This window comes from Blennius ocellaris, assembly GCF_963422515.1.
Source record: "Blennius ocellaris genome assembly, chromosome: 3".
In the NCBI taxonomy this organism is placed as follows: Eukaryota; Metazoa; Chordata; class Actinopteri; order Blenniiformes; family Blenniidae; genus Blennius; species Blennius ocellaris.
The window spans coordinates 20,220,470-20,247,024 of NC_137652.1; the positions used below are offsets into that span (position 1 = coordinate 20,220,470).

The 26,555-nt window shown below is 42.2% G+C and overlaps 1 protein-coding gene across 1 annotated transcript in view; it reads left to right on the forward strand.

The window, feature by feature from the left end:
• The window catches only part of slit1b (slit homolog 1b), a gene marked incomplete at both ends in the record, with an annotated part of 62,966 nt that overhangs the window by 18,865 nt on the left and 17,546 nt on the right, over positions 1-26,555 (forward strand). Inside the window, 19 exons of the mRNA XM_080515893.1 lie at positions 9,612-9,683; positions 9,864-9,935; positions 10,207-10,278; positions 11,623-11,786; positions 11,882-12,029; positions 14,385-14,456; positions 18,224-18,295; positions 19,060-19,131; positions 20,908-21,051; positions 21,134-21,297; positions 22,262-22,285; positions 22,412-22,556; positions 22,751-22,825; positions 22,922-23,065; positions 23,360-23,503; positions 24,108-24,274; positions 24,366-24,504; positions 25,014-25,082; positions 25,627-25,698. Coding sequence (XP_080372019.1) covers positions 9,612-9,683; positions 9,864-9,935; positions 10,207-10,278; positions 11,623-11,786; positions 11,882-12,029; positions 14,385-14,456; positions 18,224-18,295; positions 19,060-19,131; positions 20,908-21,051; positions 21,134-21,297; positions 22,262-22,285; positions 22,412-22,556; positions 22,751-22,825; positions 22,922-23,065; positions 23,360-23,503; positions 24,108-24,274; positions 24,366-24,504; positions 25,014-25,082; positions 25,627-25,698 — 2,031 coding nt within the window. The remainder of the gene's footprint in view (positions 1-9,611; positions 9,684-9,863; positions 9,936-10,206; positions 10,279-11,622; positions 11,787-11,881; positions 12,030-14,384; positions 14,457-18,223; positions 18,296-19,059; positions 19,132-20,907; positions 21,052-21,133; positions 21,298-22,261; positions 22,286-22,411; positions 22,557-22,750; positions 22,826-22,921; positions 23,066-23,359; positions 23,504-24,107; positions 24,275-24,365; positions 24,505-25,013; positions 25,083-25,626; positions 25,699-26,555) is intronic.

Genomic DNA, 26,555 nt, shown 5'->3' on the forward strand with positions numbered 1-26,555 from the left:
TGTGACACATGATATTTGAAATGCACGCACTAATTTATGTGCGTAAAAGAAGTATATTTGGACCTCTACCATGAACTTAAATGTCCTTTACAGGACCTACACATTATTATCTCTTCAGGATAAAGTATGCCGTTTGATTGGTGGAGACACACAGTAGTATAGAATTGTCATATATGGAAACCCACTAAATTCGATCACGGCACTAATATCTTATAATGTGAAACATCGAAGGACATCTTATATCCAGCCATAAATTACCACCAAGTAAAACTTGTAGCACTTGAGGAGGAGGGTGAAGTGTCATTTCAAAGTGTTTTGGTGTGCCTCTCTCGCCGTACTCATTATAGAACCTGATCGACATCTGAGTGCCACTAATGAGCTGATGGAGGAGCTGATGGCTGCTCAGTCTGCTCCGAGCTAACCGGAGTGTGAATCTCAATTTCGCCTGACTAATTTATAAAGAGGGAGTAATTTGCCTGTATGTGCGATAATTACCCATATTTACATTTATGTTGTATTATTGTGAGAATTCACATTTGCTCATCTCCTAATTGGACTGATTTGCATGATTCTTGATGCTCAGAAAATAATCGGTAACTATGTATTTGCACATGTTAATTAACTGTGACTGTGAAACAGCCACGTTTTCCCACATTTGAGTCTCGCAAATGACACAGGACACTGGACTCAGCCGATGTCTTTGTTTACAGGATCATTTGAAAGTCATTAGATTTGACTTATGAGCTGCATTCAGAATCTGCTGTGTCTGTGTGAGCTGGATTGTCTCCGCCCACACATGCCCATCTTGGGAAGAGGAGGAAGTATTTCCTTTCGTAGTACCATGTGCCATAACAGAGCTGCCTTATTATGGGAGGGTCAAAGGGAGGGCCAACCTTGATTTCGATTGGCTAAACCCCTGATGACACTGTATAGGGATTGATTTCTGATTGGCTTGTTGGAGCAACACACTTTATAAAAAATGAAAGAAGCCAGGGAGAGATGGCAGATTTTCTTCATTTCTGGGGCGCCATTCCAGGTATGGGGACACAAATTACTGTTGGGAAAATTAATTTTGCACAATATGTCCCCTTTAAGCTGTATTGCCTCTGTGACCCAGTATGGGCATAGATGGAGATGTTCAGAGAGTTCTCTCCAGCAATGACTCATTTACATTTGATTTAAGCTCAAAGTAGATTGAAATAACTGAATTTCCCAATGTTTGGCCACAATGTCTCTGCTGTTTCCATGTAAACGGATTTCGTTTTGAAAAAGTTGCCTTGTAAGCACAAACCTTTTCTGAAATGAAAAACGAAAAATGTTGCGAAAAACAAATAATCGTGTCAATGATTTGGCGACTCTCAATGTGTACTTGCGCTATAAGATAATTGATGAGGCTGCTGCCAAGAAGTAGATGGACGTCCTACTCTCAAATTGCTGATATGTCATCAGACAGTTGGTTTTTCCTCATTAGACCTTGACGTGTCCACTGATGTCACAAATGCTGCACTGCTGCTGGTTTTACCACAGCCTTTTATTTATCAGAATTTCTCTTTAGTATTTTGACTATTTAAATCAAAATATTTTGGAGTTTCTGATTTTAATGTTTTTGTTGTTAATATTGACTTGAGCTTTTACACTTGTTTTTGAGTTTTTGAGTCAGCTTGAGTTGTTATAACCTCTCCTGTTCAGTGTTGTACGTACAGTATGTGCAGGTATACGTTCACAAGGTAAAGATATATTTTTGAAATCATCACAGTGTCATATCATTTATTTGACCAGGTTTTACCTTGTTAATCTAAGTGGACTTGGTTTAGTTCTTGAATACAAATCAAACCAAGATTCAGATCAGTGTATCACTCTTTCACCCAAGCTGGGATCCACTACAGCCCATCTTGATTGATTTTACTTACTACTGTACTTATAATAGCTGCATATAGGGCTTGTTGGAAAATATATGCAATTGGACAATTGTTCTATGTACTTGTTTTTTTATATCAGGAAAGCTTAATCTGTCTGTCTTCTTTCACATTTCTCGAATTATGCCATAACGAAAGCCGTATAAACTCAATATTTCTCTGCACAATCTTGTGATTAGAAGTCTCTATCGGTGGGGATTTGAATGATAAGTATCTCGCATGGGTTCAGTCCATTTGCACATGCATGCATTTCTATATTTACGTTACCTTCAGGACACAAATCTGTCATCCCAGAACACACAGGAGAAGGATTTTCCCACAATTTTAGCTTTCTTAAAGCGGCGACTGCAGCGCGCTTCCCGCTGCGTCGGCTAACAGCTTCACACTGGATAATAAGATCTGAGCAGTGGACACACACACGCACACACACACACACACACACACACACACACACACACACACACACACACACACACACACACACACACACACACACACACACACACACACGCACACACACACACACACACACACACACACACACACACACACACACACACAGTCACTCCCTCTACGAAAACCTGCCCAACTGTTATTTTTCTGTCCACATTGTGTGTCCATGTGTGTGTGTGTGTGTTTGCGAGAGGTCGGCCCACAGACGTTGAACTTACTCTGTCATGTTCTTCCAAAGTAAAGCTGAGGAAAAGTATCATGGGAAGAAACACATCCGAGCGCATACAAAAACTGCCAATCGCTACTGAGACGGACACTGGAAAAATAGTGCGAGACAGCGGCAGGTCACATTTAATTCTCGCATTTCGGTTTCCTGCTCCTTTTTTATTGTCTTTCTCTCCTCCAGGCTGTTTGAAGGAGGCAGAACGCAGGCTCTAATTCCTCATGAATCTGAAGTGGGCTGGTCTTTCCCCTCAGCTTCTTTTACAGGAGCGCTATGGAAAGCATCCTCAGTGTCAGGGCATCACTGTCTGGTATGCCAGCTGTATGGCAGGAAACAGGAAAGACTTGGTCCGTGTTGTGAAGACAGCTCAGAAGGTCATCGGAGCTGAGCTTCTTAACCTGGATGCTGCGTCTGCTGGACGCCTGCAGAGGAGAGCCACTAGGATCTGCACTGACAGAACTCACCCCCGGATGCCACCTGTTTTCCCCGCTCCCATAAGGGAAGCAGTTCTGTTAAATAAAAACTCGGCCCAACAGGTTAAAGAACAGCTTCTTCCCCAGAGCTGTTGCCTCACCAACCTAAGCTGCAGTCCAGACTGTGCTGCACACTCTTGCACTATAAATGTTATTTCAACTTAGGACAGTGCAGTTGTTTACTGTACCCTTTTTTTTTTTTTTATTTAATCTTGGATTCATTTTTATAAAATGTGTATACTTGATTTAATCCCTTTACTATTTATGTGCTGCTTCAGGAATGATAGCAACCAACAACGTTTTGTACTTTTAAATGGCCATGACCAGGTTTTCTGATTTCAGTGTGTTGTGTGAAATCTGCAGCCTCTGTTCATGAATCCTCCTGGAGTTCAAGCGTGTTGACTGTGTGTGTGTGTGTGTGTGTGTGTGTGTGTGTGTGTGTGTGTGTGTGTGTGTGTGTGTGTGTGTGTGTGTGCGTGTGCGTGTGTGTGTGTGTGTGTGTGTGTGTGTGTGTGTGTGTGTGGTAAGCCCAAGTCGTGTTGAATCAAGAGGCAGCCGTGTTTCCTCTGCACGCTGTGTGAGGCTAATACATAGCATGTGGGCAATGTGTCCATGCTGAGTGGGTGTGGATCTGCGTGTGTTGGTTTTTTGTGGCTTTTGTTGGTGTCCTTTCCTACTGTTGTGTCTCTGTTCGTGCTCTGCTTGCTGCTGCGTGGTTTGATACGGAGACAGAAAGAAATGTGGACTGCAATGTCAAACCCTCACACTCTCACCAATTCCAGAACTGCACATTTTAGAATGCTCACTTTTTGTAGAACTCTCATTGAATATTTTACTTTCACGCATTCTAGAACCTTCATATAATCTCGATCTCTGAAACTTTCGAGAATTGCACATTCTAAAAAGATTCATGCATTCTGAGGCCCAGTTTCCACAACAGTGTTTTCAAGTGAAAACGCAAAACAAATTTTAGAACACTCACACCTCATGGAATTTTCAGAGAATCTGAAACTCACACATTCTTGCATTCTCTGATTTTCTAGATCTCTGAAACATTCTAGAAGATTCATACATTCCAGAAATGCACATTTTTGAATTGTCACATTCAGTAACTTTCTGCAGTTTCTGTAGCCCTCAATCCAGTTCACGAAAACACATTCAAGAACTATATATTCTACTGTCCTCACACATTCTTGAACTCACACAAATGGCACAATTAAATTCATATGGTCTCATCTCACTATTTAACATTACCCTTTCCTCTTGGATTATGTGACTGTCATTCACCATTTGAATTTAGAAATACAGAATGTTGGACTTACCAAATATTGTAACTTTTGCCATTAAGTTAATCTACTGATCTTGAACACTATACTTATGAAGCACTTTCTCAAAAATATGGAGATATACTGAAATCAAACACATCTTTTTATGGGGCAAAACTGTTCATGTATTTTGAGATCAAAGCAAGGCACTGCTGCTTCCACTCATGCTTTCAGAATGAAGCTCACGCTATTAACTATAATCACACGTACTACAAGTATTTTCGATCACATTTAGGCCCCGGTTACATGACAACATTTCACGTAACACCTGATCCTTTAAAAAAAAAAAAAAAAAAGGGAGCGCGTTTATGCTGCAGCAGCGGACAGAGACAATGATGAAGTTTGTATGCCGGGTCACAGGGTGGCGCTGTGGCTTGATTCTGTAATGAAACTACACAGACGGGTGTGCAGAGAACAATACGCTATAAACGTGAAGAAAATGGAGAGCCCCCGACATCAGTGTGGACTGAAGACGCATCGGATGCTATCAGGGGTGAGTCTCTCAACTATTAAACTGCTGATATAGATGATAAAACTCGAATACAGACCGCAACTAATTCCACTTCGGGGCCGCCATGTTTGTTTATAACTGGATGAGCAGGCGGGAGAGGGGGAGATGCGCATGTGTCGTAACAGGCTCCAATGCCCCCGGCAGCCTCAAGAAACTTTCCACCTTGGGAGCCGATATAAACTACAGATACAGTGCATCCGCACACTGGTGCCGTGTAAACGGAACCCCCCCCCCCCCCCAAAAAAAAAAAAAAAGTGAAGAAAGTTTTGCAGATACACTCGTATTCGTTGTCGTGTAAAAAGGGCCTAAGTCGTAATCTTTGCTTGATTCCCAATGAATTTCATATGAAACAAATTCTGTTGTCACAGAGGGCTGCTACTTTGAAGCTGGCCGCAGTCATTGCACCTGTTGCATTGATTGCTTTGCACAATAGTTTACTTCATCACTTGTTTCAGTCTATTCACATATTGGTTAGTTACTGTGTGTGACAACTGGTGAAAGGGGTGGTTCAAAGAACCTTGTGACTAAAGTGGTCTTGGCAAAGGTATGCGCTTATACCCGTTCTAGTGTCCGTTCAAGTTTAAAATGTGTTGTTCTCTGTATGGATGTGTGGTCCTTTTCACACAGAAATCATTTAATTTCTAATGTGCAATAATGATAAGTGCTCAAAACTGTGTTTGAATGATTCTTTTGAAATTTACCATCACTTTTGCAAACTGTCTTTGTTGATAGTAGCGGTTTTTGTTGTTGCACTGATGTAAAGTCGTCCCATCAAGATCATAACACATTTTTTGCCATCAGTAAACAATTTTGTCACGTCCCTTCTGGATACAGTTTTAAAGCCTTTCATAATAAGTAGCAGATCTGAAGTCAGTGGACACAGGTAGCATTAAGCAGCTGAAAACAAGCATATTTGCACCAAAATGGGAAACGCCACCTCGGCAGGAATGCACTAAACCTCATTGCAGTTTGACCTCCAGCCACAGAACAAGGAGAGATGAGCCAGAAACGAGTGAGAAAGTTTACCTTTCTCACTCGGGGGTGGGGGGATGAGGATATTGAATCGACAGGAGGGAAGGCAGAACAATGCAAGGATGAGGAGGAGCGAGGAAGAGCGGCAAAGAGGACGGACAGCGACACAACGGATGACAGAACGGATCAGAAAATGAATAGGAAGGATAGCAGGAGAGAGGGAGAGCAAATATTATAGGAGCACTGTGTCTCACACACACAGACACACACACACACACACACACACACACACACACACACACACACACACACACACACACACACACACACACACACACACACACACACACACACGTCCAGCTGTGACAGTCTGTGTTTCCCTCCAGTAAACATCATATTCAGCCTGCCCGCGTCCTAGCAACGCATATCTTGACAACCTGATGGGAAAGCATCTTTAATTGTGTGTGTCTGTGTGTGTCTGTGTGTGTAAAGTGATACAAAATGATCACATTGACTACAATATGATCCAAAAGAGCTAGTTGGGATACAAACTGTAACAACTGCAAAACAACACCTGAAATAAATACAATGTATACAATTACAAAAATTAGAACAAAAAAATGTAAATCACATGAAGTGTATTTTAATTAATTAGTCCAAAGCTAACAGAGCAAGCCTCCGCTACAGTATGTTCAGGGCAGCTATCATGGTGGAGAACTTTGGTACTTTGTCAGGTCGTACACACTGAAAATCTTGAGAACTACCGGTACTGTTTTAGACAAAAGCACTTGCTCAATAGATCACCTCTGGAAGTTCTGCCTCCAGGTTGTATGTGTCGCACAGTAGTTCACCGCCATAACGCTGGGGGGCGTAGCAGGATCGGGTTAAATTAAACTCGTAGGCAGTGTTTATTTTCTGGTCACGATGAGCAATTTGGCACACAGATTGGCAGTAACGGTGTGAATTTTACCTTCGGCTGCAAGCCGGCGGAATGCAGTGGTGGCGCTACCAGCTCGCTTCCGGGCATGGTGTCAGAGGTGTGCCGTTTCTGCCGCGTCTAAAGCGTAGCTGGAGACTCTTGGAGGTGCGCATATCGTCAACACACAGGCTGCGCTGAGGTGATTCGCGGAAACGCAAAACCTCTTCATATTCAATGCAGATGGAGTATAAACTACATTTTTCACACCAATATGACTTGACTGATTCGACTAAGGTGCAACTTGTAACAGTACTATTTTTGGTAAATTGCACACCTTTGCTCTAAGCTGGTTATCTGACTCAGTTGTGTTCTCAGGCCTGAATTATTTCTTAAGTACCGTTGAAGCAATTCAGCGGAGAGTGAATGGTTGGACGGGTTCACTGGCCTTGAGCCACGTCTGAAGCGAAGCAGAAAAACTGGACTCCATCTCGTCCCCCATGTCTGTCTCTTATTATCAAGTCTGCTTCTAGTAACGGCCCCGCTCCACTGCTCCGATGTTATTCGTGACTTTCTCTCTTGGCTCATATCCTTTCTTTTCTGTTTCCATCTTTAAATTTGACTCATTTCTATATTCGTCCAGGTTGGAGGCTGCTGGAGCTGATGCTGACCCCCCTCCGCTCGCTTCACACTATAATTTATGTCCATGGTTTCCCCCTGTGGGACTCCCCGTGCCCCGTCTCCTACCACCCACCACTTCTCCACTGTGTCTGTCCCTCCTGCCTTCCTCCCTCTGCCAGTCCTGTCACTCTGTATATCCCTCATCACCTCCCTCGCTGCTTGTTTCATGTCTTCAGCACCGAGAGACGTTCTACTTTGTCGACGGGCCTCAGACAGAGTCACCGTCGGTTCTTTTCACTTCCTTTGCTCTTGTTTTGTCTCGCCCCCCCCTCCCTTTTTTTTTTTAATACATTCAGCTCCCTCATTGCTTTTGGACTGCAGGCCTCTCTGTGGGGGGGAGGGACCCAATAACTGTGGTTTACTGGCAAACTGTTAGCAGGATTAGTCCCACATCTCACAGAAAACTGAGTGATCAGGAACATATCTGTTTTTAGCCATTCATTTCACATACAGAATACAAAAATGACCATTCTTTAAACCTGCACAGCAGAAAACACAGTTCAGAGAAGGGCCAGTCATTACCGTATTGTACCATATTGTGTACCAGCATATTTTCATGCAACGAATATATACCGGTATATATCTGGCATCACTATATTGGTTTTGCAGTTTTCAGACTATTTATTCTTGATGTGATAATCTGTTTTCTGCAGAGGTTGGGAATTCATCTTGTCTTGGATTAGTCACTCGCCATGTGGGCTGGACATACTTGATCTTAGTTTTGGTGTGGGAAACACTTGGCCACAGCAATTGCAAACATATATTATTTGTAAAGTCACGCAATAATTGAATGAAATAATTATTACATTTTTGTCATAGAAGCTTCATTGCTTTGCAGATTTTTCACCTGCTTGCTGTGATCACCAGTGTTGGAAAAAAAAGAGTGAAATATACTTTTACACATTCTGCAGTGTAAATTCAAACCTAGTTCTCTGGCAGTTTTTTTTAGCACGGCACATATAGAACCTCAACAGTGGGTGTTTCCTGATGTCTTGGCCTCTGGTTTGACCCTGACGTTAATGGAGTGTGTCTGAAGTCCTCCAGGGCAGCCAGAGATGATGTACGCTGTCCTCTGAGGTCCATCTGACACACACGCACACAAAGACTGGATTCTGCGGCTGTTCTTCACCTGTCCATTCCTTACACTCTCCATGGAGCCTTTCTGTTGTAGCTTTGGTTCAACCTTTCCTTCCTTTGTCATAAAATCCCACTATTGTACACATGACCTACTGTTCCCTGCCCCCTGAATCCCCTCAGGGCGAGGGGGAAAACTACATTAAGATAAGGAGGAACTGGCAGTTAGGCTTGTATAAAACTATCTGGCAATGGTGCAGAGCAGACTGCTGGTGGCTAAGGGCTGCTGCTACGAAATTCTGTAGGATTAGATGCTTCCTTTTCAGGCTCTTAATTTCTGCATTGTTTTCTGCAAATTAACAACTAATCATGAAATGTTAAATAACTTTTCGTAGTTACTGTAATGATGATGGTTGGGAATTTATGGGACTGTATTTGATTGTACTAAATAGTAAAATGCAAGGCAGGAACTCTTCTATGTCAATTAGTGTATATCAGTCTGAGCATATGAAAGTCACTTTTGGGGTTCCTCAGGGCTCTATCTTTGGGCCCCTTTTATTGAACATCGACATGCTCCTTCTTGCTCAGATCATAGAACTTTACAGCATCTATCATAATTAAATGCATAAATGAAATTAATCAGTGGATCTCTCACAACTTTTTACAACTTAACCCAGAAAAAAAACAGAAAGGCAGTTTTTGGCTCGAATACAATACCAACATCGGCACACTATCTGAAGAATATTGCAAGAATGAAAGGATTTCTGACTCAACAAATTCTGATTTACTTCTAAAATATGACTCCTCAAGGATTGATGGATGCAAGCTCTCTGATAAATGTCTTTGTTTATTTTATTCCCTTTATTTTAATGATTTTGTTTACTTTTATTTACTCTAATAAATCGTGTCTTGCCTTAAAGCTGAAGGGGTAAAATAGACATGTAATAAATCTGTGCTTTGCCTGTTGTTGTCCTCTATCATTAAAGCAGACACTATCAAATCAGCCATCTCTTTCCTAAAAATCCTTGTTCCTGTGTGGTTTTTCTCACTTCCTCTGTCTTCTCCAGGGACCTGAGTGAAAATGGCATCCAAGCCATCCCGAGGAGAGCGTTCAGAGGAGCCACAGACCTCAAAAACCTGTGAGTGCAAACACCAAGTGGAGAAAGTGCTGAGCAGAGTGCAATCTGCTGCCGCCAAACGGGGCCTGCACACTCCAACAAAACCCTCAGCTCACACACATGTTTATACAGTAGTCGGTCGAACTGAGTCACTAAACCGAATCCGCCTGGTTCTGCTTCTTCTCTTTATTTTCTTACCAGTCAGTTGGATAAAAACCACATCAGCTGTATTGAGGAGGGGGCATTCAGAGCGCTGCGATCTCTGGAAGTACTGTGAGTACAGAGGAAATATTTAAAAAAAATGTTCCCCCACTGGATCATTTCTGCTGCCTGATGGACCTTAAATGACTTGTTATTCTTTGTATGATTTAATCTGCTTTGTTCTTCCTGCTTAATTTACCCATTTGAACCTGTTCCTCTATTCTTTTCCACTCACACTTCTATATTTCCTGTCAAACTTTTGTGTCAACACTGATTTATATTTTCTTTTGCTCATTTTCATGATGGCTTTTTTTTGTTGTTGCCGTTTTTCTGTTTCTCTCAGTACGCTGAATAACAACAACATCAGCAGTATTCCCGTCTCCAGCTTCAATCATATGCCGAAGCTGCGCACCTTGTAAGTTCTTCCCTGTCTTTGTGCATTTCCCAGAATGTTAAGTTTTATCTTAATTACTGTATTTTGACCTCCTCCTCTTGTGGATCAGCCATAACATAGCTACCCACTTGTCTCAGACCCTTAACGATCCTGTAAGTTCTGACAGTTGTGATTGGAAAGGATTTGTTTGTCCAGCCCATCTCATAGATAACCGATAGAAATTTGAAGGTTACGTTAACATTTCAAACTGGTTGTTGTGTTTTTTTAAATCAATTTTAAACCATTTTGGCTTTGTCCAGGGGGGTATTATTACCCCATGTACCATGTAAAGATGCATTTGCTAGGGTAGGTGTCAGAGTAGCATCCATATGGACGGTAGGACCCAACAACTCAACACCTTTTCTCCTCCCACAATGCATCCTATTTCAAAGTATTTGCCAGCAAAGCCATGTACTCAACCATCCATGTGGTATAAAATCCTCATTGTTCCGCGGTCCAGTTCTGATGTTCTAATTGGTGTTTTTGGATAACGGTCAGCATGGCTCTCATACTCCCTCATACACAACAGACTGGACTGACAGTTTTGGGGATAAAAAAAAAAAAATCACAACCAGCATTAACTTCTGCATCAGTTTGAGCTTCAAACTAGAACTTATTACAATGGTATATGGAAGTGGTCTGTTTACCCGACGCGCCTACAAACGTCAAATTGCACTAGATTTGTGCAAATAACAAGGCATTCTTGGAAATTAGTGTTAGCATTAGCATGGCTTAACTCGGTTGTGATTTTTCAATCATGGAGGTGTTGATTCGAAAATGTAGCGTGCAATAATGTACACATTCTGCTTCCACTGTCATGAAAGGAAAATAATGACTGAATGAATAAATGTGGGGAAAGAAAGGATTGTATAATCTTTTGCACAAATATGTTCATGTTTTTTTTTCTCTGACTTCATGAAGTCATTTCAGTAAAAAAATCTTTAAAATGCAGTAATAATAATAGGAAATTTTTGCAAAACATTTGATTGGTTTAAATCTCAAAAGCACGAGTTGGTAATTATGAATCTGAGCATTTGAAAATCACTTGTGGGTTTCCTCAAGGCTTCATCCTTGGGCCACTTTTCGTTAACATCTAATATTGCAACATCTCCTATCATAATTATACAGATGGCTTTTAGGTATCACTGTGGTAGAAACTTCCTGACACTGTCAATACTTTTAAGCAGCTTCTTCAGGAGCTTATCTGTTGAGTCGAACCCTCCATGAGCCTGTCGTTGGTTGACTTCCAGTAATCATAATGTTATGCCAGCTCTGTGTATTAATCTATGTGTGCGCCGACGTAACGTGTCCCTCTCCTCCCTGCAGTCGCCTCCACTCTAACTCTCTGCGTTGTGACTGTCACCTGGCCTGGTTGTCCCCGTGGCTGCGGCAGCGGGCATCTTTGGGCCTCTACACTCAGTGCAGCGCTCCACCGGCACTGAGGGGCTTGAACCTCGCTGAGCTGCGGAAGAGCGACTTCGCCTGCTCAGGTACGGCCACTGAGCATCACCCAAAATGCAAAACTTGAAGAAGATCAAACTTCTTCTTTTTTTTTTTTTTTTTGTTATATTTTCGGTATGACCAGGCCACAGCGGCAGTGCCTTCGTCCAGCCGTGCAGTTTGGCGTCTGGATCCTGTCCTCCGATGTGTTCCTGCAGCAACAACATTGTGGACTGTCGAGGGAGGGGCCTTACCGCCATCCCAGCCCACCTCCCTGAAGCCATGACAGAGATGTGAGTAAACGCACAGCAGAAAGCAGAACATTCAGGGACAATAGCGCAATCCTTTGAGGATCCCACGGAATTTAGATCAGTGGTGTCAAACACATTTTAGTTCAGGAGCCACATACAGCCCAGTGTATTCCAATGTATAACCTTTAAACGGAAAGTTTTTCTTTTTTGTGGCAAACAGTATATATATTTTGCGCTACAGCAAAGGAACATGTATACGTAACGTATGCATGAGGAAACCGCAGTCAGTTTGTTAAACATAGATGGATGGTTGGATGAGTTTTACCAGCAGAAATTCTTCTTCAATCTGTTTTTATAAGAGAAAAAGAATCGTACTTCATGCCTCAAAATGTTGTTTCAAGGGTACAAGCAGCAATAAAACATCAATAAAGACAGAATTCAAACAATACAGACATGTATCAAAATGATTTTCAATTACTGAGCAGACAGTTGGAACAAAAAGGTCTCATGTCAGTTGGATATGGTGCCATTTAGCAGCATGTTTTTATTCTGCAGTCTGTATTTTGAGTGCGAGTGACCTGTAGCAACACAGAAAGGAAAATGTAGGAAGAGATTCACTGAAATGACAATTCATTCCCAGAAAAGGTAAAACTCAACATCTGGTTGGGTTTTTCTTTTTCTTTTTCATAGACCACTGAGACATTGCTTAAAGGAAAGTCTGGTGGGGATGAAGAGGTATAGGTATTTAAAGAATTGTCCAACCTGATTGGTTGTTGTGACAGGAGAAAGAGAGCAGAAGGCTTCTTAGTGAAATAAATCCACATTTCTTTGGTTGTTTTGGCACAAAGGTGCTGAAAAAGGACTCAGTGACTCAAGTGTTCAAAGAGAAACATTTCCAGTTTGTATAGATGAAAGTTCAAAGATCATTTTGTCACAGCAACTAGTGCTGTTGACTTTGGTTGTTTTTACAATGAGCTCACACACTGGATTCAAACATGGCTCCATCACACTCAATGTTAAAGATGATTTAACACGAGTGCTAAACACAGAGAGGTTGAGGAGGAGCCACTTCCCTCAGGCTGTCTGCCTGCTGAACGTTGTTGAATGTATTCATTCACATAGATATACACAAATAATACTCATCTAATTCAACATGTCGGAAAATGGGTTGGAAGAAGTAAAACTTACAATACAATCCTACCCCTTCTCCAATATTAAATAATCACATGTTATCCTTTTAACCTGCTTCCTGAATCAGGACGAGGGTTCAAACTCATCGACCTCCCGATGTGCCGGCGGCGGCGGCTCACATTCATGATGGTTTGTCACAGCGGGTGGTCACTTTGACAAATCCCATCAATGGATTTCTGAGGCCGTTACATGTACTTTATGTTTCAGCATCAAATATCTGAGGACAAATTAAATCACTTGGCTTTATTATAGAGAGAACCTATAATTCCACTATTTTGCTATGTTATTCTGAACAATCTGCGGTGATCCAGCACGACGACTCAATCCAGTCTTCACAGATATATTCAGGTTGGAGCCACAAAAGATCTTCTGGATCGCTTTCATTTCAGTTAAACTTTTGGAAAATGGAATTTATTAAAAAAAGCCAAAAAAAACTTATCAAGCTTGGTGATTTCTACTGTTTTCACAATTTTGACTTTACTTCAATCTCAAAATTTTAATAAAAGAATGTATAAAAAAGGACCTTTGGGCTTTTCTTTCCTTTATTTCAATAGTTTCAAGAATATTTTGTCCAAATTTTAGAGTCTTCCATGGTGTGCGTTTCTCAAGGTTTTGACGGATCATTTCTCCTATTCATTGACGTATCCCTCCCTAAATACATCAAATTGATCAATTTCAAAAGACTTTGCACATGAAACGATTTGAGACTTGCAGGCAGCTTTAAAGCCTCATGTTAAGAAGCACATTTTGATTGATGGTAGATTTCCTAAAGAATTCCACAATAATAGAATTTGCTGCTAAGAACTGTTAGAAACTCTAAATAACACATTTGCACTTGAGAAGCTGAAATTTAGTGCTCAGGTTTTCATACAGGCCTGTAGTCGTACCTTTTATACCTATCTCCAGAGTTTATTTTATCGGTTTGTCCTTGTGACAATTATAGTACAATAATAAACATTTACAAATCAAACACACAAAGACTTTGTGGGAACTTGAACATGACAGTTTGATATCATTTGTTCCATGCTTCTTCTGAATGTCTGGAGTTAAGCTGAATATTCCATTGATATTCGACAATGTTGTGGCCGGCGCTCCTTAAATAAAATTGAATTGGGTTGATTGATGTGTACTGTTTGAGCGCCTTCTTTTGTTTAATGGAAGTAACATGCAGTCGTTATATATCGCCTCCTTCCGTCTCTCTTTCAGCCGTCTGGAGCAGAACGGCATCAAGTCGGTTCCTCCGGGCGCTTTCTCCTCGTACAAGAAGCTCCGACGAATGTGAGCACACATACACACACACACACACACACACACACACACCACACACACACACACGGTTCAGATTGCAATAGCATTCTAAAATAAATCTTTGAAATGTCAAGACAAAGGCATCGGTAGCAGAACACACTGAACAGATTTGATGGATCCCATCAGGCCTTCGATCGATTTATAGGATCTGGAATCATTTTATTGGGATGATATTGGCAACGTAAGAGGCCAAGTCTTTTGCAAGATGAGAAATAAATACCTGGAAATCCAGTTCTGAGCTTTTGAAAATGGAAATGTATCCCCAAAACAGATGTCTGGTACAAAGGATTCTAGTCTATCCAACACGTGGCTAGATATAACAGTTTGGCAGCACAGTTTGGCAGAAGTGAGACCTTTCCCATATATCAGTCACGTGAACAAACTCAAAGCCAATCAAAATGTGTTTCTTTAACAGCTCCATGTTATCAGGTGAAGTCTTCAACCTGTACCTCTGCAGCAGCTCCATGAAGCATTCAGAATATGTCATGAAAATAAACTTTTTGCTTTTATTTCTATTTTATTTGTATACGGCACTGATTATGCAGTAAAGAAGGTAAAATGGCAAGAATAGTTATAAATATAAACGAGTACACGAGCAGTGAAATTTCATTAGTGCACAATTTAGAAAGGCAACTATTTGTATTAGTTTAGTAGTTTCTGTAGCTCTGTTTAGTGGATTCAACCTTTTTAAAAACTTTTTAAGATGTTTTTTTAAACTATTTAAGTGTTGTTGTTTTAACAATGTTTTTGCCATCTAAACAGAGACAGAGCCCGAGACGGAGCATTGTCACAAAGTTCCATCTAGGTTCTCAAAAAGTTGAATTTTAGTGGCTCCAAACAACATATTTTGTTGTATTTTACTTGTCTTACATTTAGGAGGTGCCTAAACACCAAGACAACCCTCTTGGCATTATTGCTGAAGGATTAGGAAGGAATTAATGCTATACATTGTTGTTTTTTCAAAGAGTTTGACTGGCTTTATGCTTCACGTTACACTGCCACCTATAGGTGTGGTGTGCTCACACAAACTCTGAACCAGGTTTTTTTGCGGGTTTGTGTCATTGAATGTATTTTTGAAAACGACTTGCTGTGGACAATGTTGTTTTTGAAAACATTGAGGAAGAAACATCCATTTTTGTGAATACCCGGCTATGTGTCAACGTGGCCTTCGTCTCCACTACTCTCGTCAATCAGAGTTGTAACAGTTTGTCTTTCTCTGCAGTGCTGAGAGAAAATGTCAATGTTTGGAAGTCCACCCTGCTAACTGGATGGCTTTCTGGTGGAGCCTCTTCTGCTCACCGAGCTGCGGTTTTCCTGCTCAACGTAACACACAGCCCCAGTGGATTTGCAACATGGAGGAGCGTTTGATTTATATCAGGCTGCACACAGATATCCTCCCCATCTGAGGCCTTTTATGGTATCCGCATGATAAATCAAGCGGATATCATTGTGACCTGACGCGCGTCTGAAAAAAACACAATAAAACACAAACCCTTCAAATCCGACCGCAATAGTAATACTAATCCTGACTTGTTGGAGTCTGTTTTGGGTTTTCAGTCTTTGTGGTTTTGGCTCTTTTTTTACTGCTTTTCTTCCTTTGCCCGTTTCCATCCCCAAACGTTCTCCCACTTCGTCTTTGTCTGTGGTTTTCCTCTTCCTCCCAATCTCCCCCTGCTATCATCACTGTGAAACCATCCAGTGGGGGAATGCTGATTACATTACCAGCCCAGTTTAAGTGGCTCGTCTTAAAATGCCTCCTGACAGTTGAGCGACGGACATGTGGCAGCAGAACAAGGATTTTTATCATCTAACATGTTGTGGTTTTGGCAGGCTGGACCCGAATAACAAATGCACAAAGACAAACTTGGGCAGCATAACAGCACTGGCAAAAAAACAAAAAAACAAAACCAAAAAACTTGCTGTCAGGTCCACTTACAGTAGAGTCATTGCATGAAGTCTATCTTATTTTTATTTGATTTTGAGGGTAACGTTTCAATAAAACCAATCATACGTGTTGGACCCAAGAGAATCCCTCATGGAAACACGCCGTGGGGAAAAACTGCATCCTTCAACACGTTTCTCATCAATTTCCAATAACAGCAGAATTATTTATATGAAAGCTTTTGGGGAAGATTCAAATGAGGAAATTCATTCCAATAAATGACAGAAAGCTGTCACATAGTGACGGTAATACAGTCAGAGAAACGATAAAAAAGTTATTTCAAATCATATTAACTGTGGTGTAACATGAGATTTGAGAAAAAAGCAGTTAAAGTGTCCACAGGCAAGTAATTCCAGTCTGCATAAGCCAACAAATCAATATAAAGGTCACAGTTGTGAATAAATCTGGAGGACCAGGAGGAAAAGATCAGGTCCTCTCGGTCTCAAATACCCCGGCTCAAAAGCAGTCAGGACTTTACAAGAAACATCTTGCGAATGCTCTGGGATGCATCATCAGGAATGTGACCTGGGTTCGACTGTCAGTGTCCCATTTGGCTGGAGCTTGAATGATATTATACATACCGACATATCTTGGTCAAACTGCAGTAACACACTGGCTCTGGAACCACGGTGGCAGGACTCTGAGTCCCTGGTACCTGGAGGTACTGAACTCTGAGGTGGCTCTTGACTGGGCGACACACCTTTCTCTATCAAAGATTTCCTTCTGGACTTACTCCATGCTAGTTTTTGTGAAGATTTTCACCAATGCATCATCTCCTCATGGTCATGCTGTCTGTGCAGATCATTTGGAGATATCATCCTCCTCCGTTCTCCGGCTTTCCAAAGCTTGTGGGATTCTTTATCACTAAAGTGAGAAGCTGGGATGCCAACACAGCCGTGTAGTCAAATGGACCTCGAGTAGTCACCAAACCAAAGTCTTAAAGGAGTCATCACCGGGTGTTCTCACGTATCCAGTCTCCCTTAAATTGTCTTTAAATCAATTCTTAAAGTTTATTAGAAAGAAAAAATCCAATATAGAGCTGGTTTGGATCCTTTCTCATTACGCAACTGCCTCTTGCTATAGTACATGTGAGATTTTGACTGGTACAGATGTTGGGAGTGTGTTGATTAGCCAGAGCCAGTCATTGTTTGCATTGCATAGCCGGCTAGACGCAGATAACCGCTAGACCAAGAGTTGGCAACCTTGAGAGAGCCATGCCCCCCCGGCGCATATATGGGGGGAGTTTAAGGTTTTTTGGAACAATGCGTGTGAGCCATGTGGCTTTCGATGTCGATAAGTTGTTGTGTACATCCTGGCTATTTAATGTTAAAAGACTAGTTGTTGCCGTCTTTGGCAGTGAGCATGAAGCGTCATTCCTCCACACGTCTGCTGCTTGATTGATTGATTGATTGATCACCCAGGGTGGAAAACCAGCCAGGTCCACTGTGTGGATTCACGCTTGTATTTAACAGCGCTTCTTTAACAAAGTTTTACATTTACTCCACCACCACCTTGATCACATGTGGAGATGATGCTTATTTCTTAGAAAGAACGGATACTGAGCTGGCCAAAATGACGGAAAAAAGACAGTTTGAGGAGGTTCAATGTTCACTGTTCATATTGTGTGTAAACACAAAGCTTTTTTGAGGTTCAGTTTCCTGCGTGGACAGGATGGAGGAGGTGGGATCAAACCTGCAATCTTGCCATTGGGAAACAAGCTGCTCTACCTTCTTGAAACTGCCAACAATAAGTGTTAAGGACCTCTTTTACTTCAACCTCCTTGTGTCGTTCACAGAGACCTGAGTAACAACCAGATAGCTGAGATCGCCCCTGACGCCTTCCACGGCCTCCGAGCCCTCAACTCACTGTGAGTAACAGCCATTGCTAGCATATAACAGTATGGAGGAATGAGTGGAGTGATGGAGGTGTCTCCACCAACATGTGTTTACATATTTCTGTAACAAGCCTGTCCACGTCTCCATGTGTTTGTGCATCTGTTACTGTGATATAATTCAGAAGTAGCACCTGCTTCTTGTACACGGAGAGTTCTACTGAAGGATATACAAACAGTCTCAGCCGGTGTATCTGCATGTAGACATTTGCATATGTGCCTAATTACCTATGTGTGCATTAATGTGTGTGCTCTGGAATCATGAGCAGGATGGTAGCAGACTGATCACAAGAGTCACCTTCTTGCTTTAATCGTGCACGTTTTGAAGAAAAAAAAAGAAATGCTGGGACTTTATTGAAATAATTCGGATTAATTATTGAATAAAAATACCGGTGGGTGGAACGCGGACACAGGATGACGGGGGTGGGGGCTAATCTGGATATGTGCAAGTGCAGAAGTACTTCTGTGTCAACAAAGGCATGTGTCATTACTGAATTTTATAGAATATGTGAGCCTGCGCTCACATGTTCCCAAGAGAGTACTCAAGGTTTGCACTCGTGCACTGCACATCTATTGGGAACAATACGGTAATTATTTTAAGACAAACAGACTTTTAAGCGCTTGTAGGCCACATAAAATGGCGGGACACATTTGGCCCGCAGGCCTTGAGTTTGACACATGCGAGCTAATGGATGATTTGTGATTGCAGATTTGTTTGTTGATGTTTTGCTTGTTTGCAGGGTTCTGTATGGAAACAAAATCACAGAGCTGCCTGGTGGTGTGTTTGATGGTCTGGCCTCTCTGGAGCTGCTGTGAGTTCACACAGCCACATGCATATATTCATCTGAAATGTGTCCCCACTTGTGCAGATGATGATGTAGTAAATGTAAATGGTGCCGGATAAGTGGTATCTCTGGGCTCTGTTGGATCAACTCACACGTGCAGAAAACAGTTCACCCAACTGTCGTAAACAGGTTTCGCCCTTTTACGGAGCGACGTAAAGCGCAGCATTTCATATATGTTGCACTGTCCTGCAAATGAACGATCAAAATGCAAAGAAAGTTTGCAGGTTTCACTTGAAAACGTTGTTGTGTAAGTAATAATATTCTTCTCTGTAGAGCCGCTTATGTAAATCTGATCTTCATGACTGGTCATGATGTGTCTTTTTTTAACCGTTCCATAACAAGCCTGCCTGCCATGCATTTCCCATGTGGAGTCTCAACATACTGACACTGCAGCAGGAATTCCCAGTCCGGGCGACTTCTGTGCTGACCCTGTCACTTTAAGGGATGTGTTGGAGGAAAGCCCAGTTATAGCAGGCTATTAGGGATCCTCCCCTGGGAGAGATAGACAGGGTGGAGGGGTGAAGCTCCGATGCATCATGAGCTATAATGACAGCAGAGGGAGATGAAGCAGATAAGGTGATTTTAATGTTCTCCAGTGAATGATGAGAAAGGCTGCCCGCTGAAGCATCAAAGTAATTGGATAACAGTTGAGAGGTGAAGCTTAGTTTGATGGCAGAATGAGCTTACTGTTGTCCTTCAGCTCAACTCTACACTCACATCCTTATTTACCATCAACGTATCTCTTCAAAACATGAAGTTTGAAGACTCAGCTGCTGTTGGAAGAACACAAATATACTGAAGTAAGGCAAAGGGTGGATTTCCATTCATCTGTACTTGGTTCATCAAAAAACATACAAATGGTGCCAAAAAGAACATGATTGGTGTGACTAAGGGCCTGTTCAATTAAGATGTATTTCCTGCGATCAGATCACAAGTGGCAAGCCCTAAAAACAAGTTTGAGCAAACACCAAAGCCTGCCATTCAAACCACTTCCCGAGGTGGTCAGGGGCACATTTGATCACTTAGGTTTTTTTTAGTGTGAACAGCGGCAAAGCAGGAAAATACACCATATGTAATACTTAAACATCATCATCATTGCGTGATGATGCAACATCATCATTGCCAAAACCTATGTTAATGGAAGCTATAAACATGAAAGAAAACGGTTAATACTTGATTAGATGCAAGCTGCAAACATTACGTGATACAATTTAGACATACCCTAAAAAGAAGTTATTATTATCATTATTATTGTTATTATTATTAGCTTCTTGTTTAAATTTAAACAACAAAACCAAAGCTTTTCTGGATTGCCCTTTCTGGTTTGTGACCAAAACTAAATAGTTATGCAAGAAAACAGCAGTTTTGCTTCTGCACTTTAACTACTTTGTGAGTTAAAAGCTTCAAATAAAATGATTTGTATGATTTAGGCACCAAAACAATTTGTTTGAAACCACATAACCAAGGTTCCGGACTGGATTCTGGAACAAACAAACAAAGATCGGGATTAAATTCAAGCAATGAAACATCTCTGTTCAGAGACCAAAACTGTTCAACGTCCTGTTAAAAAATAAGCAATGCAACAGATCTATTTGATTCAGACTTGGACTCACCTTTTTATGAAGTATGCTTGGATTCTTTTAGACCTGGAACTCTTTGAAACACACCGTCATTTTAATCTAGACTCGCAGACCAATTTGTCGAGATTTGACTCGTTGATTATAGTGTTTTGTCATTTTGCAGATTGCTGAATGCCAATAGGATCCACTGCATCCGAGCCACGGTGTTTAAAGATCTGGAGAACTTGGCTCTGCTCTCGCTGTACGACAACAAGATCCAGAGTTTGGCCAAAGGCACTTTCGGCTCCCTGCACAGCATCCAGACACTGTGAGGCTCCTTCCACGTCTGCTCCACTTCATTCACCCTCATCTGACTCACGTTCCCTTGTCATTTTTCTCTCTGTCGTCAGCCACCTGGCACAGAACCCCTTTGTTTGTGACTGTAACGTGAAGTGGCTGGCCGACTTCCTGCGTTCCAACCCCATCGAGACCAGCGGGGCGCGCTGTGCCAGCCCACGGCGCCTCGCCAACAAACGCATCGCGCAGATCAAAAGCAGCAAGTTCAGATGCTCCGGTCAGTGTGTGTGTGTGTGTGTGCGAATGTGTGAAGAGAGGAGAGACGTGACAGACTGGCAGCTTAGCCTCCCTGAAGGGAAATGAACAGTCGACGTGTGACGACTTTCTGCTCAGTGTGCCCTGGTTACTTATTGTCATCACTGCCCAGGTGAAGCGGGAATAAACCAACACAGACCCACAAACAGAATATACAGTTTGGTGGACGAGTTGTTTAGCTGATGGTATATTTGATGAATGTAAATGATAATATGAACATAACATGTTTTCCATGAGCAAGTTGTACATTTGTCCGAGCTATCGGTTCCTGACCTGTTTGCTGGTCTGTACTTTGTTCCTGGTCTGGTGAGAACTGTGCCTTGCTCTTCCAGTGGCTACTTCAGTTAGGACAGCTCTGGTTCAGTCACTAGAGTGGTCAACTGTCGGAATGTTGTGGGTTTGATTTCACATTTACCCATGTTCATTTGATGAAGTGTCCTTGAGCAAGACACCGAACCCTTTTGGCTCCCAATGAATGGTTTGAGTGTCTCGCATGGCAGCAGCCACCATGTGTTGGGACAATGATGGCCTGGAGTTGGAGAGGTGGACTTGGGGTTGGGAGTTTGCCGGTGTGAATCCCACATCCACATGTGAACCTCTGCATCCTAGATTTAGGATTGGTCAATGAAGAAATAAAGGAATTTCCCCAAGAGGGTTAGTAACGTATGATTAGTTTGTTTACTGCCTTGATTTTTGGCTATTAGTAACAGAATGTGATGAATAAAATATGTAGTTTTGAGGACTGTTGGGTGTTTCCTGTACAGGACATACTTTACTCTTATTATTCGGCAGGAAAAACTTTCTTTTTTCAGATTTCTAACTGAAATTTATGAAACACGTATGAGATTAAAGCAACTGTTTTTAAATTTCGACAGACATTTATATCATTTTTGCGTTTTTTGTTTTGTTTTTGTTTTGCATGACAGCCAAGGAGCAGTACCACATCCCAGGTGATTATGCATACTTTTGAAAAAGCCAAAAATACAAATGGATTCACCTCACATGTATCACTAGAAGACCTGTGTTGTGTTGTCAAGGGTTTGACCACCCTCCTGTCCTCCCGTGTTTGTGTGCAGGCACAGAGGACAGACGTCTGAGCTACGAGTGCAACAGTAAACCCGTGTGTCCCGCCAAATGTCGCTGCGAGGCCAACGTGGTCGACTGCTCCAACCTGCGCCTCACCAAGTTCCCCGAACACCTGCCGTCATCCACCGAGGAGCTGTGAGAGCACATTACAAAACAGTCTTGCAGCACAGTTATAGTATCTTTCTCATGATTTCGTGGACCTGTTATTCATTCTGTGCCGTCTCTTTGTCAGTCGTGCCGCGTGGCTGCATGGATCCTCCCCCCCCCCCGCACACACATACGCTGTGTCAAGATTCATGTGCTAATGATGTTTTTGCTGCTTGTCACAGGCGTCTCAACAACAACGACCTCTCCGTGCTGGAGGCCACCGGAGCCTTCAAGGGTCTGTCGCAGCTCAAGAAAATGTAGGTCGCTCCCAAAGCAGTAGCCACTCCCACCTGGACAGAAACAGATCTGTGCTGTCATAGCACGGAATATAAAGCTTCTGTTTCATTGTCCAGCAACTTGAGCAACAACAAGATCTGCGAGATCGAAGACGGTGCGTTCGAGGGCGCCTCGTCCGCGGCGGAACTCCACCTGACGGCCAATCACCTGGAGTCTGTGAGGGGCAGCATGTTCAGAGGGATGGAGGGGCTGCGCATGCTGTGAGTTTCATCCAACCACTGTAATATAACACATACGAAAGGCACACGGTCAGTGTGGATGAAAGTAATTAAACTTTAGTGTCTGAAATGTGGGAAGAATTATAGAAACTACAATTTCTTACTAATAACCAGATTATGTGTTTAGGTAAACAAAACACAGGTTTCATATGCTCAGTTTGTAAGAGCTGATGTCAGCATGTCGCAGAAAATAATTATCAGGCACAGCAGCAGCTGGTGGGACAATGAAGCTGGCGTCAAACTACGAGCTATTTACGTTTTATTGTGCGCGCACAGAATGCTGAGGAACAACAAGATCAGCTGCCTCCATAACGGCAGCTTCACGGGGCTCTCCAACGTCCGGCTGCTCTCCCTCTACGACAACCAGCTGAGCACCATCCTGCCTGGAGCCTTCGACACACTGCCCAACCTGTCCACGCTGTCTGTGACACACACACACACACACACACACACACACACACACACACACACACACACACACACACACACACACACACACACACACACACACACGCGTTCCATAAACACACGCCACATCAGGCCCAATATAAACGGGATATTTCCAGCACATTGATGTTAAGATGATCATTAACACTGAAGATCACACCTGACAAACATGCAGAATAACATGCACTTTTCATTTGGCACCTTCATAAATATTTATTATCACTATTTGCGTGTATTCCATTTGAAAGTTTATGCTAATAAATTGATGTACAGGACACAGTGTGATTCACAGCTTCACCTTAAGTCAAACAACCAAAGTGTAATTATATGGTACGCATAGTACAATAAACTGCAGCACAAAGATTCACAGGGTAAAAAACTTCTGCCGACAGAAAAACACCCGCATTCACCATCGAAGCATGTCAAAGATATGTTTCAACAACTGACTTGCCTAAAAAGAAGAAGGCAAAATACTTGTATTACATTATTTTAAGATTGAGCATGTGTTTGCAGGATCTCAGTGAATGTCAGCGTCCGATTGCAGTGTCTTAACGTCTTCTCTCTGTGCTGTCTGCAGAAATCTCTTGGCCAACCCTTTTAACTGTGACTGCCGCCTCTCCTGGTTCGGGGCCTGGCTCCGGAGTCGGCGCATCGTGACGGGGAATCCCCGCTGCCAGGGCCCGGCCTTCCTCAGAGAGATCCCCCTGCAGGATGTGGCCGTGCCTGACTTCCGCTGCGAGGACGGTACGACGCACCATCCAAAATAAATGAAACCGCTAAGAATGAAGCACCTCATGGCGACCGTGGTCCATACGTTTTTATTCTGTGTGATCAGGTTCTGTTCTGGAGGACAGCAGCTGTGCTCCAGGGCCTCAGTGCCCCTCTCAGTGCACCTGTATGGACACGGTGGTCCGCTGCAGCAACAAGCACCTGCAGGCTCTGCCCAGAAATCTCCCACGAAACGTGACTGAACTGTGAGTCTGTGAAACCACGACACACTTTAGTACTGTCAGAGCTGAGAGTTCAAGGTCCCACTCGTTTTTTCCTCCTATATACACACACACACACACACACACACACACACACACACACACACACACACACACACACACACACACACACACACACACACACACACAGACAGAGGTCTGCTGCTAATGTTTCCTGGAGTCGCTGTAATACTTAGCTCCAGTGTGGATGAAGTGGGAGTTGAAGATGGGTGGAAGCTGCATGCTGATTAAGACGTTATAAATATGTGTTTTTGATGCAAATGAACAAGGTGATTTCTTTGCTTTGACAAATGCATTTATAAACGCTCTCACTTTATCAGAATAATCAATTATCTGCCACATTATTTAATGGGACGAGAACAAAGGGAGGTTTAATGACTCTTCAGTCATTGATGTGTTCTTCCTCGTGGGGTATCTCCATCTCCTAATGGTTGTGTGAGCGATGGTTGATGTGTGTGTTGTTGCCTCGGCAGGTATCTGGACGGGAACCAGTTCATCAGTGTTCCCAAGGAGCTGGCTTCCTTCAAGTACCTGCAGCTTGTGTAAGAAACAAAAAAATGCGGAAACCCACCCAATATGGCAGCACTGATCTTCTCCTAGAGAGTGGTGTGGAATAGTCATGGTCAGGCGCAGATTGTGTCGACACAGAAACAGCCTATTCTTAATAGAGCTTCCTGAAGGGACTTTAAACTGGCTGAAATTCAGGAATAAGACTTGATTTGGGGAAATACAAGGAAATTGTTTTAAATTGCACAGTAAATGTTTTTCTCCCTTTTCATTCTCTCTTCCGGCGTTAGGAGAAAGAACTGTGATTAAACTGTCTCAGTGCTCAGTATATAGTCAATATATCTGACCAATAAAAGTTACTGAGTTTTATCATTTAAGACTGAAAGTTAAATGGATGTAGTTGTCAATGAGTCCAGCAGGGGGAGCTGGAGACTGTGCTGTGAATCCAGGTGTGTGTGTGTGTGTGTGTGTGTGTGTGTGTGTGTGTGTGTGTGTGTGTGTGTGTGTGTGTGTGTGTGTGTGTGTGTGTGTGTGTGTGTGTGTGTGTGTGTTGACTGAACCTGACCTTTCTCTCTGCAGAGACCTGAGCAACAATAAAATCAGCTCCCTGTCGGATGACTCCTTCTCCAACATGAGCCAGCTCACCACGCTGTGAGTCCACAGCGCTTCACATCCATACACTCAATAAATATCACGCACGCTTATTTTATTTTGGTGTGTCACTGCATTTTGGAAAGTGTCAGCTCGAAAGTGAGTTCAGATTTGTCACGGCTTTCCTCCTGCAGTGTGATCATAACATCCTGTGAGTTTACTCTTCTTTACCAGGTCAATCGATTCAGATCCCGGAGTTTTATAGACCTGCAGTTATATCAAATTTCTTTTGTGTGGCAGGAAGTCAATGCAAAGGCCTGAGAACTGATGTGGTCAAATAATGCAGATGGTTTTAAAGTATTTAAATGGACTGATGACAAAAGCTTGAATTATCTCAAACCCTCAGAGTTGAAAAGCACAAACAATCTTTCCTCTTGTGATTTCAGTAATAATGGCCAATATTGTAATATTTGGCAGTTTTTTAATGTAATAGTAGCTCATAACATAATTGGTATGGTCTTTTTTAATGTAATTGGGGCCATAATGTAGAAATTTAAAACAGTCGTTTTAAAACATGATAATGGCTAATAATGCAATAATGTTGACCATTTTAAATGTAATAATGGTCAATAATATTTGGTCTTTTTTATGTAATATTGGCCAAAAATGTATTTGTTTTGGCGGTTTTTATGCAATAAAGCCAATAATGTAATGTTGGTATTTTTTATTGCATAAATAGCCAATAATGTAATAAGTTTGGCCTTTCTTAATGTAATAAAGCTCACAACGTTAAAAAAAAAAAACATTATTCAATTTAAATGTAATGAAGCCCATAATGTGATAACGTAACTATAGTGCAATAAGACGTTTGATCCATTATCATATAACATTTAGCCAATAATGTATTCTGTCAGAAA